The sequence below is a fragment of the Dermacentor silvarum genome, chromosome 1, assembly GCF_013339745.2.
Source record: "Dermacentor silvarum isolate Dsil-2018 chromosome 1, BIME_Dsil_1.4, whole genome shotgun sequence".
Lineage (NCBI taxonomy): Eukaryota > Metazoa > Arthropoda > Arachnida > Ixodida > Ixodidae > Dermacentor > Dermacentor silvarum.
This window is the reverse complement of record NC_051154.1, coordinates 58612921-58631539: the sequence shown is the minus strand read 5'-3', so window position 1 is coordinate 58631539 and position 18619 is coordinate 58612921. Positions and strand designations below refer to the sequence as shown.

Genomic DNA, 18619 nt, shown 5'->3' with positions numbered 1-18619 from the left:
CACTGATGCCTACCACATTCTCAGATGAACCAGTTTTGAATGCAGTTAGTGGCATTCAGAAGAGGTGTTGCAGGGCTCTAGTTGCATTCTGATGCAGACTGCAAACTTACCGGGGGAAAGGTGTGCTTGGTCTGATGCATCGGTCACCTTGCCTACAGAGGCAGCCGCTGCCCTCTGGCTCCGTGTCACCAATGGGCTTGACTGAGGACTAACATTTAGCACAGTCTTGCGAGGAGAACTACGAGGAGAGTTGCGAGTTGTCATGCGAGTGACTGGTGCCTCCACAACAGATTCCTTCGCTTTCTTGGGTGCACCCTGCAGACATGTATGAAGAAATCTTGTAAGGCAAAAGAACAGTGGTCTTCACCACAAACACATAAAGAGAAAAGCATGTGCAAACAGTAATGGGTCTCTACGTACAAACAGTAAAAGGCCACCCCCCCCCCCCATTTATACATACCACAACAATCAATACTCCAAATCATAACTTATGCAGAAAAAAAATTTTACAAAAAGCACCCATGGCCATATTTACATTATTGCAGTATGATTATCAACGAAACATGAAGAGCGAAGTTCAGACTCTGCTAAAAAAAACGTAAGAGCCGGGAAACTGGAAAAATTGAGAAATGGGAGTAGTGTTGAATTGCGCACAATATTATTTTAATTCGTACGGGGGGGGGGGGGGGGGGGGGGGGTGCGCTGCGATCGCTAGTTGAAGACGCGTCCCACTTTGGCTCTTCGATGTTTTCTTTTAAAGGGCAACTCCGGCGATTTTTCGATTTCAACGGATGTCGATGAAATTCGCTGGGTCTGTTCCTCTGAATACCTCCGTCATGTCCTAAAAAAAGCAGGCTTGAGAGTTGCACAGATATTTTACAAATGAATTTAATCTATTGCCTCGAGCACCCTACCTTACCCCCTCCTCAGTTATAGGCATGGAATGGTCCACGCAGAGCATGCCGGTATCATGCAGACGACAGCGATGAGAGCGTGCAGGAGTCGACGATCGTGAGCTAGCGCTTGGCGTGAGATGTTGCTGTCGCGAGAAGTTGCATTCCCTGTGGACGGGCAAGTGATGCGGACTGGCAAGCGGTGTTGCGTTGTTGGCTGCACGAACTTCAGCCCTCGCCATCCGCAAACACAGTTTGAGCCGATCCCGATCGCGTTCAGCCGAGATTAAGCCTATCACAGTGGCCGAGTTCGTGCGTCTGCTGCTGGCGGACCAGACCCACTGATATGAAGCTAATTAAGCTATTAGGACGAGGAAAGCTGCTTCTGTAGGTCAGTTTTGACCATACGGATTTGAAATAAACCATTCCTCATTTCGTACAGTGCACACGCAAAAAGCTAGAAGCGACAACACGACGCGCAATCAACATCTGTATACGTTGCCGTTCTCGAATGCAGCCGGTCGCACTCGCCGGCACTTCCCTAAATGAAATGTGACTACGCAAATCCATGGGTGTATTATTACCTATTGTTATGCTGACTCATTATTTAGCTTACGAGGTGCACTGTTTGCCTCGTATCCCAAATGGGCAGCAAGCGGAGGCCCCTTCGATACAGAATGTGTAAACAACCGTGTCGTTCAGCTGCCAACGATGTCATACTTCATGGCATCTGTGTTTCCGCGAGAAAACTATACATTCTCTAAATGAACGTTCATACGCGCAATGTCCCAATCTATGTCTACTTTACGGAGCACTAATTTTGTGCATGAAGAGAATACGAAGAATGATAAGCAGGCTGCACAACGCTTCCCTACTACAGTCTCCCGCTCGCTCTTTCCGAAGGTGTGTGGTAACATGTATCAGCGCGACCCAGAGTGATGTAACGGTGCTTACATGCACAAAATCTACGTGTTTTCATATGTTCTGACATTATTTGATGTCACCGATGAGCGGCTATCTCAAGCGAACGACATACGAGTGGTCACTGTACCTGCCAATGTAAACAAATGCACCGGTCGGTGCTTTGGACTGTCAGCGGCGTTCTTGTGGGATACAAATGCGGAAAGTCGTGCTCCACATCTTACAGTGAGCATGCGAAGCGGTTCCCTGAGAGGGGTAAAACACCTAAAATAGCAAGCAGCATGTATATCAGTGGTTAGGGCTACCCTTGGTCTTCATGTCGCAGCGCGATATGTTGCGCATGGGGTGGAGGACGGCGATTCGTGGCTATTGAATTCTTCTGAATCATAACTGTCACTGTTTGACAGATCCGAATAGGTGGTGCAGCTTACATACAATGTCACCCGAAGGTCCGGCGCGGTCACGAATAAGCTGAGCGTCTGCTCTTCGCCGGTTTCGTTCACCCCGCGGGCGAGACCGGCATGCGTTGCGCGCCTTCCCCGCCGGGGATACATTCGTGGCGTCACACGCAGAGGTTCACTCAGCTGCTTGCTCAGGTTTCGGTTTCGTTTTTGCGCTTTTTTGCTTATTCAAAATTATTTTCGACTTTGCGGAACAATTCTCCTATCAGGTGCGTTACAGGAGGGTCTCGGGAACCTAAATATTTTATTAGCTCGACATAGTCAAAAAATCGCCGGAGTTGCCGTTTAAGCTTGTGTGGAACTATCATTCAACGTGGTAAAACACTGAGCAACGACACTGTGAGTATTTTCTACGAGTGTAGTGTGCTTTTTCACGACTCCAATTGGCGTATCTTTTTTTTTTCTGGCTACGAGGACATTTTCGACGGCGACCCGCTGACCTAAGCCTAACCATGTCTGGGCCTAGCCCGAGTGCGGCCTCGGCGAGGCCGGCCAGGTGAGCACGACATCATGTCGCCACCACAGCAACATTCGCACTCGAGTGGACCCAGCACGGGAGCTGCATGCTCACCTCAGCTTAGAGATGCCGAAAAGTTGAAAAATAGCCCCTCCAAAATGCAGACAACGCGACGAGCGAAGTGCGCCGAGAGCATTGAAACGCCGAGTGAACGCCGCATTGCAGCTGAAGACACCGTGGCGCGTTCCTCGATGGAAGAGGCCAGAAGGAGGGAGTCGCAAGTGAACGACCAAATGGATATTCAGGATGCTAGCGAGGACGACAATGACGATAGCAATGATGAAGACAACAAGGAGGACAACAAAAGCCTAGAATGGTCCTTTTTCAGCAAGCGGTAACCAAACAGAAAAGTCAAGCCCGATCAGCTTCACCTCGAACGGGGAAGTCAACCTCATTTTGAGCTCTCGATCAGGCCACTTAACAAGGTACCCGTGCATGACATACCTAAGCAGGCTATAACAGCAGCACTACAGATGATGGCAAGAAGTTGGGAACTTGCAGAATTATCAATTTTCTGCTACGACCCTGGGGCGAACTGCATAAAGGTTACTGTCAGGGATGAAGAACACGCGAAGAGGCTTGCGGCGCTGACACGATTGGCTGAAAAAATGAGCGGTTGCGTTCGTACGTATGAAGTGATAATTGAAAGAACGCCAACACAGAAGGTGGGGAACAGTCGGGGGGTCATCAAGGTGCGTCCCGGCCAGACCATTGAATATATCAAGGATCACTTGAGATGCGAGACGGAAACTATCCTAGAGGCATGTCTGCTTGGGAAGACAAACATGCTGCTGCTAACATTTAACACGGAATCTCCCCAAAACAGGCTTATATTCGATTATGAGATCACAAGGGTGCATGAGTACAGACCGAAGGTTATAGCTTGCTACAATTGTCATGGATTGGGACACATTGCCAAGTGTGAAAGCTCGATGATACGAATCTCACGGGGTCACGAAAAATATTCGTATTAGCCGAAATTCGTATCATCGAAACAATTAAAACTACAGTCGAATCTCGATAATTCGAACCCGAAGGGGCTCGAAAATTGTTCGAATTAAAAGGACGTATTTTTGAAGTATTCGTGCACCATAGCACGATGCACGAACGTGCATCGGTGCGAGTTGTGAAATATCGCGGCGAGCAAGCGCATAGCAAGCGCGGGCCACGAAACTGCCCAGGCCGGCTAACGGTCGCTTCCCGATAACGTCAGAAAACGAAGCTTCAGGGAGCGGGCGGCGCCGGCCCACGGGTGTGCGCGGAGACCGTCGAAGGTGAGGGAGGAGGGTGAAATTTCCGCCGCGGGTTCTTTTTTTTTCCACGTTCCTTCGCACGCGGCATTGAGCGGTCTCTCCTGCGCTTTTGCTCCACGGCGGTGTCGGAGCAATGCCGGTCGGAGGCGCCGCCGCGTGATTTGGCGCGCTGTTGAGAGCATTGTCGGTGCGCGGTATGTTCGAAATAAGCGTGTTCGAATTAACGAGATTCAACTGTAAATTAAAGAGTCAGAGGTGAACTCACTCAGGCACATGTACGTAAAAAGCATTTATTTCTTGAAGAAAAAGTCTCTAATGTCCTATCTCGGTAGACATAGCTCGCTGCGACTAGGTAAAATGGCGCAAACACAAAGAACGCGGCCCGAAGCACAGCAGCCACTCCGTCCGATGGGCGGCCGCCGAAAAGGAGGAAAAGTACAAAAGCGCCACCGCTTCAAACTCTTCGCGCCCAGTCGCAGAGTCCGCGCTGTCCGGCGCCGCGTCCGCGCCTCCGCACCAAAAGAGAACGGGAGAAAGCGCGTGACTGCGCGTTTTCTTTCGCGGCTGTCGGTGGGGCGGCGTTTATTCGTATCAACCGACGCAGGCCGGAAATCGATTCGTAACAACCGTTCTCTAGCACGTTGCAAAGTATTGGGGCTCGGCCGGGACCACAGAAAAATTTGTATCATCCAGAAATTCGTATTAGCCGTGATCGTATCATCGAGCTTTTACTGTATTGCCTTTCAGACGAAGTTTGTAAACAGTGTGGTAGAAAACACGCTCAAGACAACAAATGCGACGAAGAGCTATTCTTTGTCGCATGCCAGAAACAGGGCCACATATAGCTAAACTCAGCATGTCCTAGCCGTGCACCGAAAGACATTAAGAAAGTCGTGCAGAACATAGATGAAGGTCAGAGGATAGTGACCTGGTCTGAAAAAGTGCTGGCGGGAACATCAACACAACCCACGCTATCCGCTCACTATGAGCAACAAATAAAATAACTAAGAAAGGAAAATCAATAGTTGAGAGCAATGCTGCAGCAAATACTCGCACGACTACGACCAGAGCAACGAGATCGCCACCACCACCAACGCCACGGCAACGTGAATCAGAGACGCCGGCAAACCGAGAAAAACGCACGCGTTTTAACAGTCGGGTCGGTTGATCAATTAGTTGGAAAATCACGGCAAACTCTAGAAAGCCACAATACGCAGGACCTGCACAGACCCATTAGAACCAGGTACCGTCAGTGTCAAAACCACTCACAGCGCAAGACTCGGTGTATGCGTGCGCAGATGCTGAGCATCCTAAAGCAAGAAAAACACACTGAGACCCAGCACCTCGAAAAGAACCTATGAGAGGAATTTCAGACAGTCCCGAATGCAATACAAACTCAGATGCAGGCGATATTCACGGAAATTCAGAGAAATATTCAGAAGCAACATGATGAACCTAAAAGGCGTAAGCCAGCAGATGAAAGATGACGGCAAGGCCTATATGCATCCAATGGAACTGTCGAAGTTTTACGCAGAATGGATCCACACTAAGACAGCAAATTAAAAAATTCAAACCCCTTGTCGTGCTTCTACAGGAGACAAGGGGACCGTGCACTATTGAAGGTTACCGAACCTTTCAGCAGGCTACAATACTACACCAGGGCAAAGGAAACCAACAAGCGCAAGGCCAAGCTGCTCTTTTAGTTAGACATGATTGCACCGCAACCGAACTAGAAATACCAGATTTGTGTAATGATTTCAGAGAAATTGTGGCAGTAAAGCTATGTCTGCGTGGGCACCGGCCAATGATTGCCGTTTCCGCGTACTACAGACCCCTAACGGGCAAGCACTGGAATGACTCCTACCAATGGCTCGGTAAGGTGCAGGCACAAGCCGGAGGCCTTCCCATTCTAGTGGGGGGAGACTAACGCCAAGCATCAAACATGGGGCTACGCCAAAGCTGACCCGAGAGGACGCATACTGCACGCTGCAATAGAAATGTCAACTCTGGACATATGCAACACACCAGAAACACCAACCCGCATAGGGCTACATGCGCGACAACAGGACACAACGCCTGATTTGACACTAGCCACTCCAGGGCTCATAAGGCAATGGGACGTAGAATCGACGACATGAGGAAGCGACCATTTACCAGTAATCAACACGCTCAATCGCAAAAAGATCCGAGAAAGGAGAGAAACGGTGTTTTTTTGACTGGAAAAAATTTCGAATGGCCACCGGGGGGACTCTTTTGCGGACTTTGAACAATTCAGCGCTATGTTGGCGGAGGCACGGCCGGAGGCCAGAGAAACTTTCCCATGCGATGACACTACAACTCACATGAATATGCACCTTGCAAATCTATGGCGGAAGGTCAACCGCCTTACACAGCAATACCGGTATAAAGGAAAGCGTCACAAAGATCTAATGCGCCTTAAACATCAATACCGACTCATCAAGGAATACCAACAACTCGAAGCAGACACGTGGCACAATACGTGCGTGAAGCTTGGCCGGGAACCCGGTATAAAAAAGGCTATGGCAGATTTTAAGGAGCTTGCTTGAGAGAAAGAAAGGCACGCCTCCTCTCGCGGAACTCTTTTTGCAAGAAGAGCCTGCCGTGCTAGAGGACCGCGTCATCCACACATGCTGCCGAAGCGAAAGAGGAGCTTGACACGCCCTTTATGCTGACTGAACTCGTAGCGGCCCTTGCACAAGGCAAAACGAAGTCAGCTCCCGGGCACGATGGAGTGACTTGGCAAGAACTTCGAAACCTCAGTAATGAAGCTCAAGAATGGCTCTTGACAATTGTCAATGAATCCTGGGAATCCAGACTAGTGCCAGATTCACTAAAATTTTCTCTCATCTACCCTATACCGAAGCCGGGCAAAGACCACACGAAACCAGATAATCTATGCCCTACAGCTCTAACGTCAACTGTCTGCAAATTGATAGAAAGAATGCTAAACACAAGAATGCAGCACTACATGGAATATGTACAACCGGGTATGCATTCTGCGCAGGCAGGTTTTCGGCCGAACATGGGCACACATCACTCTGCGGAGCCTCTGACTGCTCCGCAGAGTAACCAACCGCAAGTCTCGCAAACAGATGCCGGACTACAGTGTAGACCGCTTATAACATAAGTCACCGGAGTCGCGAATATCTGCACTATAAGCGGTACCGCAGTATAACCAAAGCAACCATTTTCAAGGCCCGCACATATGCAAAACATGTGGACCGAGCTGCCACGCGTATGCGACAGTCGAGGAATGCGGCTAGAACGTTTGCATTCAATTTACAGTCGAATCTCGTTAATTCGAACCAAATCATGCGGCGGCGCCTCCGACCGGCATTGCTCCGGCACCGCCATAGAGTAAAAGCTTAGGAGAGACCCCTCAATGTCGCGCAAAAAAAAAAAAAAAGAGCGGCGGAACTTTCACCCTCTCTCAAATGGCAAGGTCACTGATTCTGCGTTGCACCGGAACATGCGTGTACGTGCCGACGTCTCAGCCACGCTACCGTAGCCACGTGTCGAAAATGGCAGTGAACCCTTCTTTCTCCTTTATGCTTCCTCTACTTTCTAGTCACGTGTACGTGTTGACCTTGCACGCTGCGGCTATGGCGCAGAGGGAAGCAGCGACGCTGTCCCAGGCCGGCCAACGAAACTGCCCCCACGCCGGTAAATGCCCCGTTTCCCGATAACGGCAGAAAACGAAACGTTGTGGAGCTGGCGCCGGGCCGGCTGGAGCGGCAGCACCTGCACGGCGGCAGGCACGCGCACGGTGACAGTCGAAAGTGAGGGAGCTACGAGGGAGGGCGAGGGTAGCCACCGAAGCGGCGGAGTTGCCGAGGCGAAATCCGCTTCCCTGCCGCCCTGCCCTCCTCCCTCACATTCCATGGTCACCGCGTTCGCCCTTCGCCGTACCGTGCCAGTGCCACCCGCTCCCTGAAGTTTCGCTTACTGCCGTTATCGTGAAGCGAGCGTTGGCTGGCGTTGGCAGTTTCGTGGTCCTCACTCGCTATGCGCGCCATGATATTTCACGACTCGCACTCAAGATTCTGGTTTCAGCCTCACTGGCTTCGTTCGCACCACGTGCCCTTCTCCTCCACTTCGTCTCTTTAGCACTCCTTGGGGCGCCCGTTTGAGGGGAGTGTTTGCCGTCTCCGCTGACTTCCGTACTCCCAGGCAGCTGCACTGTAACCGGTATTTCGTTTCCCGCAACTGCACTATAAGCGATACGTGTATACATGGAGTGCTATGGGAAAATTAACGGGACTCTGAAAAAACTGCACTATATCCTGTCCTGCACTATCTGCACTATAAGCGGTTACGTTATACAGTGCAGTCCACATATAACGATACCACATATAACGATATATCGGTTATAACGATGAGTCGACCTAAGAGTATCAACTTATGCATTGGGGCTATGAGAAAAAAAACATATATAATGATTGAAATTTTGCTTCTGGGCAGTGCTTTTCATGCAGAATAATCGTGAAAATTGCGTTCCTACGTTGCCCTTAACCGAGACGGGGCGAAAAGTTTGCCTACGCGAGTTCGTATCTGCCGCCATTACCGCGCAGCGCATCCCGCCCGCGCGCCGATTGCGAAAGCCACGGAGAGCATCGCAAGTTGGTGCAGCGTGCACAAGATGGCGCCAGCTGCTTCACCCCCGCGTCCCGGCGGCGTATTTCTATTTGCGCCCCCGTACAGCGTTCGACCGCTGGCGCCACGCTGCGCCGCTCGCGCGTACCGCGTTTCTAGGTGGTTGCTTTCGCCGAGGGCGCTCGAACGCAATCATATGGTTCGCATGCTTGCGGACCTTGAAAGTGTGGCTGTATGCCGGAGTGGTTACGGCGCTCGCCTCGGGATAATGCGTGCGCGGGTTCGATTCCCACCCTGACTCGATTTTTTTTTCTTTTTTCTTCTCGCTTTTCCCCTTTTGTTTTTCCTGTCTGTTTGCCAGCGCGGTCGTTTGAACCCCGGCGCCACGGCGGAAGCCGTGGTGCCGGGCGCCGACGCGAAGCGGCGGTCGTTGGGGTGTTGCGGAGCGCAGCGTAGCAACACCCCAAATAAAAACATACTGCTCCAGTCAGGTAGACTGCTCCCTCCCTGATAGTGAGATTTTATTTGGATCATCAAAACAGTGATGCGTTTATTTAGGAATACCACCGCACCGATCCCCTAACAGCAGGCTAGTCAGCCCCAACCCAGCGTGTTCTCCGTCAACGCCTCCTCCGTTCCAACGGCGGCGGCTAGAAACATGGTACGCGCGAGCGGCGCAGCGCGGCGCCAAGCCGCCGCCGTTGGAACGGAGGAGGCGAACCCGCGTACGCATTATCCCGAAGCGAGCGCCGTAACCACTCAGCCATACAGCCACACTTGCAAGGTCAGCAAGCATGCAAACCATATGATTGCGTTCGAGCACCCTCGGCGAAAGCAACCACCTAGAAACGCGGTACGCGCGATCGGCGCAGCGTGGCGCCAGCGGTCGAGCGCTGTACGGGGGCTGAAATAGGAATACGCCGCCGGGACGCGGGGGTGAAGCAGCTGGCGCCATCTTGTGCACGCTGCACCAACTTGCGATGCTCTCCGTGGCTTTCGCAATCGGCGCGCGGGCGGGATGCGCTGCGCGGTAATGGCGGCAGATACGAACTCGCGTAGGCAAACTTTTCGCCCCGTCTCGGTTAAGGGCAACGTAGGAACGCAATTTTCACGATTATTCTGCATGAAAAGCACTGCCCAGAAGCAAAATTTCAATCGTTATATCCGATATGCGGTGAATAATATATCGTTATATATGGTTTTTTTTTCTCATAGCCCCAATGCATAAGTTGATACTCTTAGGTCGACTCATCGTTATAACCGATATATCGTTATATGTGGTATCGTTATATGTGGACTGCACGTCCCGGCGGTCGCACGAGCAGAGGGCGGAAGAAAGGCGATAAGCGAAGGCAACGCCTCCTCTGGCGAGGGGCGCCTGCGCTCCCTGCCGCGCGCTCTCTCAATGGAAGCAGCGGCAGGTGCACCCCTTGAGACGAAACTAATTTTGCAAGAGGGGGGAGAAAGCGATAAGCAAGCGGCGCCTGCGCGACCTATGCACTGCGGAAGCAGCGGGAGGTGCGCCGTCAAAGCGCAAAGCTGCGTCTCTCGAGACGAAGCTGCGAATTTTGCAAGACTTGAAGTACGAGCTCGCGCAGTGGATATATTGACGATTATGAAAACCGGGAGCGCCACGATCATGAAGGCTAGAAGCAGTGTCCACTGCCGATCAACGGAAAAGGCGGGCTTCGTGCACCACGACGTAAACCCCATGGGCGAAACCAACAAGGTGGTGTCCGAACTCTGGGAGCACGTCGCTACTGACGATGAAACAGGTGGTGCTTCGATGGAGGAGCTTCTGAGTGAAAATAGTGCTGCCTCGTTCTGCGAAGAGAACTCCGACGGGGCGATCGTTGTCGCGACAGACGGCGGCGTTGTGCGACGGAGGCGATGACAGCAGCAGCAGTGACAACGAGATTGACAATGGCCCCCCTTTGACACCGGCCCCGAGGCTCAACCAAAGTGCAACATCGTCGATCGAGTCGATCATTGAATTCATGCACGCTAAATTATAGCCGCCAGTGTTCACGCAGCAGATGGACGCGATGCACACGGCGGTTGTGAATCCGAAACTTCCGCGAGTGCAGATTTTTATTTCAGCGTGCCTAACGATTGAGACGCTATTTAGAGGTGTAAATAAAAGTTTCATTTTTCACGGCCTACTTTCTACGACGTCGATTTTTTATCGCAAGTGTCAGTTTCGGTTTCGGGACTGCATTTTTTTTTCGCAGTCCAGATATAGCGATAATCGGTTATAACGATCGGATTTCTAGTTTTTCTCAATATCGTTATAAGTGGACTGCACTGTAAGTGGTCTATACTGTATATTCTTGCAGTCGATATATGTAAAGCATTCGATAACATGGAACAAGAGGTCATCTTACAGGAATTAGCAACCAGATACCCTAGCCAAAGAACATACAATTGGATCCGTAGCTTCCTCCAAAGCAGACCAATCCAGCTCCATGGCAAGGCACCGGGATGGAGTCCGAGGACCTACTACTTGGATAGGAGAGTGCCCCAGGGCTCCATCTTCGGACCTATGCTATTTAATCTGGCCATGACACGGGTGGCAGAAAGTCTTGAGCGAGACACTTCAGCCCGTTTTACTATTTACGCCGACAATATAACAATATGGACGGAAGCGGCGGATTATTCCGACATGCAGAGCATGCAAACTAAACTGCAAGCAGCGATCCCGAGCCTTAGCAACACTTTAGATATCCTCAGACTGCAACTCTTGCCAGAGAAGACGGAACTGATCAGCGCAGACGGAAAGAAAGCAACCAATGTAAACAAGCAGATCACTTTACACATCGGCCAAAGCGATATTACGTCCCAATGGACAAATTAGGGTCCTCGAAGCACAGATTGCTAGCTGCAACAGCCCCCAGCTATGGATTCGCACACTAAAGCAAAAATGGAGACTGCTGTTGCACATGGTTAGTTTAGAGGAATATCGAGCAATTATGGCGAAGCGCGTCAGAAAGCGTGCCAAACGCTTGCAAAAGCAGTCGCGGTTGGAAGGATTCTTTACGGGGCACCCGTGTATGAATTCTCTGAACGAGAGCTTAGCGACATCGAAAAGTTACACAGGGCCACCCTCCGTACGATCACTGGGCTACCGAAGCACACAAGGAACGAGGACCTGCTCAAGCTGGTAACGATTCCACCCATACGGGACATAATCAATGAAGCACGAATTCGAAAGCGATCACGGTTGGAAAACACGACTCCGGGAAAACAGATCATGGCATGGGATAAACAAGTCCATGCGAAGCCAGAGCCCGCGGAAGCGACCATAACGCCACCATGGGAAACACCACTGGGCATATGGAGGCGACAATGCCCTATCGCCAGATGAAACGCGGAAGCTAGAAAAATATTTGAAATGAAATTAGAACGAAGAACGCCGCAGAACACCATTGACATCTACACGGACGCTGCAATCACAAACGACATGGCAAGCATGGCCTGGGTTAGCACATCTGCACCCCAACACAATGGCTTTAACACATGTCAGCATCCCGGAGGTGCAACCTAGCACGCAGAACTTTTAGCTATATGGGAAGCGGTCAATACCATTCCCATTGACATGGGAGACATTGCAGAGCAGAGTGTGCGAAATAATTATCGGATCCTTACTGACTTGTACGAAGCGGTGACCGAATTAACGGCGCCTACGACAGATGATGCTGGCCAACGACACCAGAAAAAAGCTAAAGAGAATACAGCAAAATGGGACAAAAGTTGAAATCATATGGACACCGGGGCACACCGGCCCGGATGGGGGAAACGCAGCTGCTCACGCAGTTGCCGCGCAAGCGGGTGGGCTTGATTACACCTACAGCTCCCCACACTCCATTTCCTCGCCAACAGCCGCAGACCAAAATCGATACCTAAAGATATTGGCCGAAAGCTCTCCTAGGAGAGCACTGATGCATTACATTCGCACTAAAATAAAAGCAGACAGTAAAAGGAGACTATGAGTACATGTGTTTGACAAGGGCGGGCTTATCGCACTGAAGAGGTTTTTTTGAACAAGGTTATGGCCAACACTGCATACACACCACACATACTTGAGAAATGGCACCAAACCAGACAAGCTACGATTGCGAACACTTATACCCGATGCACACATTGTCAGGAGTCATGCAGAGCAGACTTGCAACACCTCATTTGGAGCTGTGCAGCTTTTTCACAAGGGAGATCCAACATTCAACATTTACTGCACGGAGACATTAGAACACTAGGAATCGGAATACAAAATATTCCTGAAACACAGAAAGCCATTGCGACATATGACAGACAAAGTGGCTTGTTTTGAGTAGTGTAGAAGGGGTCGACCTGCCCATGCGAGAGTGGCGGAACTGAACGTGCACCCGAGTCTGCATAAAGCGGGAGATCAAAGACTGAGATGAAGATGTGCCTCAGCCAACAATCCGGGAACGCACATTCCTTTCCTACCTAATCCCCAACAGCGGCCTAGAGCCGTGCCCTTCCTTAAAATAAAGGCTTTATTCAATTCTTACGTGTGAAAACAAGTCGTAGTTTCGCCCGACAGCCGAAGTATTGATTGCGTTAGCAAATTATAGTAGACAGCTATACAAAGTAAGAATAGTAGTTTTATCGTCCGTATAAACTTGTAAACATTCGCTTATTAACTATATTAACAAGCATGGTGTCAGCGCCCACAGGCAAATATGAACACATCACACTCGAACGCGGACACGAGCTGTCAAACGCTGGCGTGAGGAATTTAAGCGCTGCTGCAGAAGCGAAGTGACCTTCATGCTGTTTATCACTTAAACGCAAACTGAGCGCCGAGAACACACAGCACGCACAAAGCTACGAGCCGCTGATGCACCTACACTGCATACTCTGCCCCCAATGCAGATCGCTTTCAAGATACGGCCCACGTAAACGCGCGCCGTCGCGCAGTACGCAGTTAGCACAATGCTGCCCGCTATCCCTCCCCCCTCGCCGGAGCCTCAAGCACAACGGAAGAAGGCGCGCTTCCTCCCTGCTTTTCTTTCTTTCATGCGCGAGATTTAGACGCGGTCGTCAGCTCCCCTCGCACGCTTTCACTCGCACATACAGCATACGGCGCGCGGCGACGGCCCTTGGACTTTATACGGAACATCTATGAGCCGAAAGCAATTTTAGGGCCGCAACGCGTCATAGACACTATCTTTAGATAGGAAATACGGATCTCAAGGGCCATACTTTTGCTGGCGGAAACCGAAAACACGTCGTAAGTGGCGCTCCCGGCACTTTGGGCGGCTAATGCCATTGTCAAGCAACCAAGCCAAGCGACATGAAAAGTCAAAATGGCCGCTCGGGCCGGCGCGGGGTGGCAGTTCGCAACGTATGATGCGGGAACGGTCCCACAGTTGCGTCGTAACAGCGGGGTTTCCAATGCATTGGGTTCTATGGGAGCTGTGCCGGGACCGGCCGAAAACGACGTAACAGCCGGGAAAACGCAGCACCCGGGAACGTAACAGCGAGGTTCTACTGTATAATGAATTGCTAAACAGTGAAAAAGCAGTGCAAAGGACGGGATGAAAATAAAGGGAGGCAAATAACCATGACTATGAGCCATCTCCTAACGCTCAACCACCATGCACACGGTTTTCAAGGGATGGTGGCAAGTGTCAAGTTTGGCCGTCCCGGAGAGTGATCTGTGTATGTCCCAGGTAACAATGGAAATTTGTCGCTACATCCTTTCGCGATATTGCGTTCAAGTGGTTGTACCACACTGCAATGCAACACAGTCCGCTCGTCGTGTCGCCATCGCTTGAATATGTACTATTGCATGTTTGTGGTTGCTTCTTTAATGTCAGATTTTACTTGTGTCCTGGCATTTGCATCATTTATTTGCCTTTAAAGGGACACTCAAGATGATTCTACACTTCGTTTATAGTTCCACACCTTTTTAATGAAGCGCTTGGCATCTCCAGAATCTTTCATCATCCATGAAAGATGCTTGTTGAGTGAGTTGATGCATGGTATTACGGAGCAGAATGCCAGCAAACAGCAAGCAAGCCATACAAAAACACGAGGAAGACAGAAACAACAGAACGAGAATCGTGCCAGCACCTTTCCTGTTCCTTTGTCTGTCTTTCTCATAGTTGTTTTCTCCTTTGCTGACCTTCTCCTACCTAATACCTTCATTGCTGCAAAGATCGCATACCGTACTGCTAGCAATAGAGCAGGCCAGCTAAGCACGTATAACAAGATAAAACCTTTAACATGAATTCAAGAGATACTTAGTGAAAGAAGTCACTCAATTTCTTCTGCCCACTTTGTCCAACTCTGGACAACATTATGGTACTGAGGTTTACAGCACGCACCACTGTGAAGACCAGGAGCAACGCAAGACACACCTGCAATGAGTCGAATGCTGCTACTACCTCCCATGATCAATTAATTAACTTGTCTGTGGCTGTGGCTGCCTTCATCACCCTTTGCCTCCTTCCTGTCCTTGATGGCTTCAACAATGCGGTCGGTCATCAGTTCAAAACAGATCATCACGCCATTGTTAACCACAACGTATTTTCCAGCGGTCACACCCACTGCTCTGTTGCAAAAAACTATGTACAAGCTGAGCGATTCCTGTAACTGTGCAGCAGAACCGGAAAACTCAACACGTGCGATGCTAGCGTTGTGGCGAGTAGTAGTTGCAGCTTTCCACCAGAAATTACGTGCAACGTCTGACACCAACACACCACCAAACACTTGTAACCATTTCAATGACTTTGCAAACGCTTATCTTAGCAGTTCGTGTGCTCGAGGGTTAGCAGAATAGACCCTTTTCGTAAAAGGGCACCTCCAGCGCTGCGCACGCGAACTACGACTAGCCGCCATGTCTAGGTCGCTGTAGCAGATGACGCAGCCTGCGACTGCCAGTGCGCGACGTTTCGCAGCGCGGCAGCCAGCTCTCGCGTTGTGAATACTACCAAAAACGCGTTGCGAAGGATGGTTGAAATGTGCTGTGTTCCGCTGTGCCACCAACGCGACTGCCACGATGAGAACGGAAGGCTATGCCAGACAGACATTTGAAAATTACTAATGTAAATAAACACACGTGCGCGCAACCTACGTGTCAGTGGCATTATAGTCTTGGAAGCGCTAGGTCTTGTAGGAGTGTTGTGGATTTTAACACGCTGTACTTTGTCTCTCCTGCCCCCGCTTCTTTTATTTACTTTTTGTTGCGACGATAAAGCTATATAACAAGCGCGTGAAAGCGCAGCAGCATGCTTTGTCGCGAAGCTAACAAAGGTAAAGAGGCCGATCGGTGATTGAAGGCGTGCAGTGTGGAGAGAAAGGTAATAACAACAACGCCTTGCTTACGATGGCCCTTCAACTTGCCTAGCCACAGAAATATGTCACTTTTTGTCAGCACTACCCACAAACGTAACTTGTGAGATGTGTACACGATGTCAGAAGTAGGCTTCAAGCAGCAGGAGCCGTTCGATCGTATGTCACACACAAATGTGAGCATAAGCAACGTTCGTTAAATGAACAATGACCATGATTTCACATTTTACAGAATTGGTTAACTCCATACCCATGTACTGATAGGTATGATGCATAAAAAATGCAGCAATGATGTTACATGTGTACTAAAAAAAAAAAAAATTCTGGAGACAGCAAGATTGCAGCCGGCTGGCACCACGCCCGGGTACACTACACGGGCACACGCACGGACTCACAACCGCATGACCTAATCATGGCGGCTTCTATCCCAGAACCCTTTGCGAATCGAAACTGGCGCAAAGACCACCGTCAGGTGGCGTATTTATGAAAAGGGTCTATTCACTGCAGCATTTTTGTGTGGTAGTGTTCTTTGGAAGAATGTATTACTATACCTTTATCAAATGGCTACAACACTGAGGTGCAATTCGGTGGCAAGTAAATTAGTGAAGGTGTTTGGCTGTTCAAACTGCTGGGCTTTTTCATTCTTTTTTGCACTTGGGGCTAATATAGCTACAGTGGATGGTTTTTGCTACAGTATTGACCGATGCATCTTAAGCACACTGTTACGCAGTGGCAGCTGCATAAGGCATGCTGCTGAGCAGATAAGTAAAGCATCTTTACTAAAGATGCTTATCAGGACAGCATTGCCTGTGGTAGGTCATACAGGCATCAGTGGCTATGTTCTTTGTTGAGGTCGCTACCATGTTTCCTGTGCATTTTCTATGCCTATTCATACAGGCATTATTGCACTCGTGCTGAAGCCACAGTCACAGCCTTGCCGCGGATATTAATAAATAATCCGCGAAAATTCTGGCAAACACTAAACCCTCAACAGACACGCACTATCATTCTACATAATGCATTTGGACAAGAGGCCAGCGACGTTGAATGTGCAAACATATATAACACCGCATTCTCATCAGTTTTCACCAAAGAATTTGACACCCCACTACCTGTCGTAACTAAAAATTAAATTAAATTATGGGGTTTTACGTGCCAAAACCAGTTCTGATTATGAGGCACGCCGTAGTGGGGGACTCCGGAAATTTGGACCACCTGGGGTTCTTTAACGTGCACCTAAATCTAAGTACACGGGTGTTTTCGCATTTCGCCCCCATCGAAATGCGGCCGCCGTGGCCGGGATTCGATCCCGCGACCTCGTGCTCAGCAGCCCAACACCATAGCCAGTGAGCAACCACGGCGGGTTACCTGTCGTAACTGCGTGTCCGATATCACCAATGCCATCAACCAAAGTTTCTGCACATGGAATCGCCTGCATTATCGAAAACATTAAGCTGTCACCCTTATCGGGTACTGACGAAATCACTTGCAAACTTAAAAAAATACTCGGCATGTCTCTGCGGCATACTTATTTCGCACAATCCCTTCACACTGGTAACATACCCAGCGATTGGCACGTCGGAAAGGTCATTCCAGTCTTCAAATCAGGTAACAAAGAATCACCTCTTAACTACCGTCCCATTTCCTTAACTAGTGTGCTATGTAAAATCATGGAGCATGTCATTTATTCTCGCATAATAAACTTTGTTGACGAACCATTTTTTTCCTTCCTCTCAGCACGGGTTTCGTAAGGGCTTGTCCTGCGAAACGCAATTAGCTATTTTCATTCATGATCTGCATATGAATCTTGATTGTAACATTCAAACTGACACAATCTTTCTGGACTTCACAAACGCTTGTGACAAAGTACCTCACAAATGCTTACTACTAAAACTTTCCCAGTTAAATTTACACCCTAATGTATTACAGTGAATAAAATAATTTGTAGCACACCGCTCTCAGTTCGTCTATGTCAGTAACCAAGCTTCGAATTCCCTCCCAGTAACATCAGGCGTCCCTCAAGGATCTGTGCTTGGTCCCCTCCTATTTTTGATATATATAAACGACTTACGCACACATGTTTCCTGTAACATCCGCATGTTCGCCGATGACTGCGTTGTGTACCAAAAAGGTTACTAACATATCCGATCAGCTAGGTCTCCAAAACGACCTAACCTGTGTACAAGACTGGTGCAGCTAATGGCTCATGGAACTAAACCCTGCAAAATGCAAACACGTGTCATTTCACCACAAGTGTAGCCCCCTTTTCTTCCCTTACTTAATCTTTGGTGTCGCAGTAGAATTAACCAGTTCTTACAAATACCTTGTGCGATCACCTAACCTGGAATGCCCATGTCACAAACATCCTATCATCAGCTAACAGAACTCTTGGCTTTTTAAAACGGCACTTGCGCCACGCACCACCAAATGTAAAACATATTTGCATACCGATCCCTGGTACTAACAAAACTTGAATACGCATCCTCTATCTGGAGCCCTAACCAAATCTATCTGATAATTTCACTAGAATCACTACAGAATCGAGCCACTAGATTAATTAATTGGTGCTATTCATACCATACCAGCATATCGGCTTTAAAAGCGTAGTCTGGTCTAACAAATCTTGCTTGCTGGCGTCGA

The 18619-nt window shown here is 49.5% G+C and overlaps 1 protein-coding gene across 8 annotated transcripts in view; it reads right to left on the bottom strand.

Moving 5' to 3' along the window:
- Positions 1 to 18619, bottom strand: part of LOC119464000 (transcription factor E2F4-like) — a 179192-nt gene that overhangs the window by 124181 nt on the left and 36392 nt on the right. For all 8 annotated transcript variants that reach the window (XM_049668519.1, XM_049668536.1, XM_049668522.1 and 5 more), the window contains exon 6: positions 111 to 315. In XM_049668519.1, coding sequence (XP_049524476.1) covers positions 111 to 315 — 205 coding nt within the window. The remainder of the gene's footprint in view (positions 1 to 110; positions 316 to 18619) is intronic.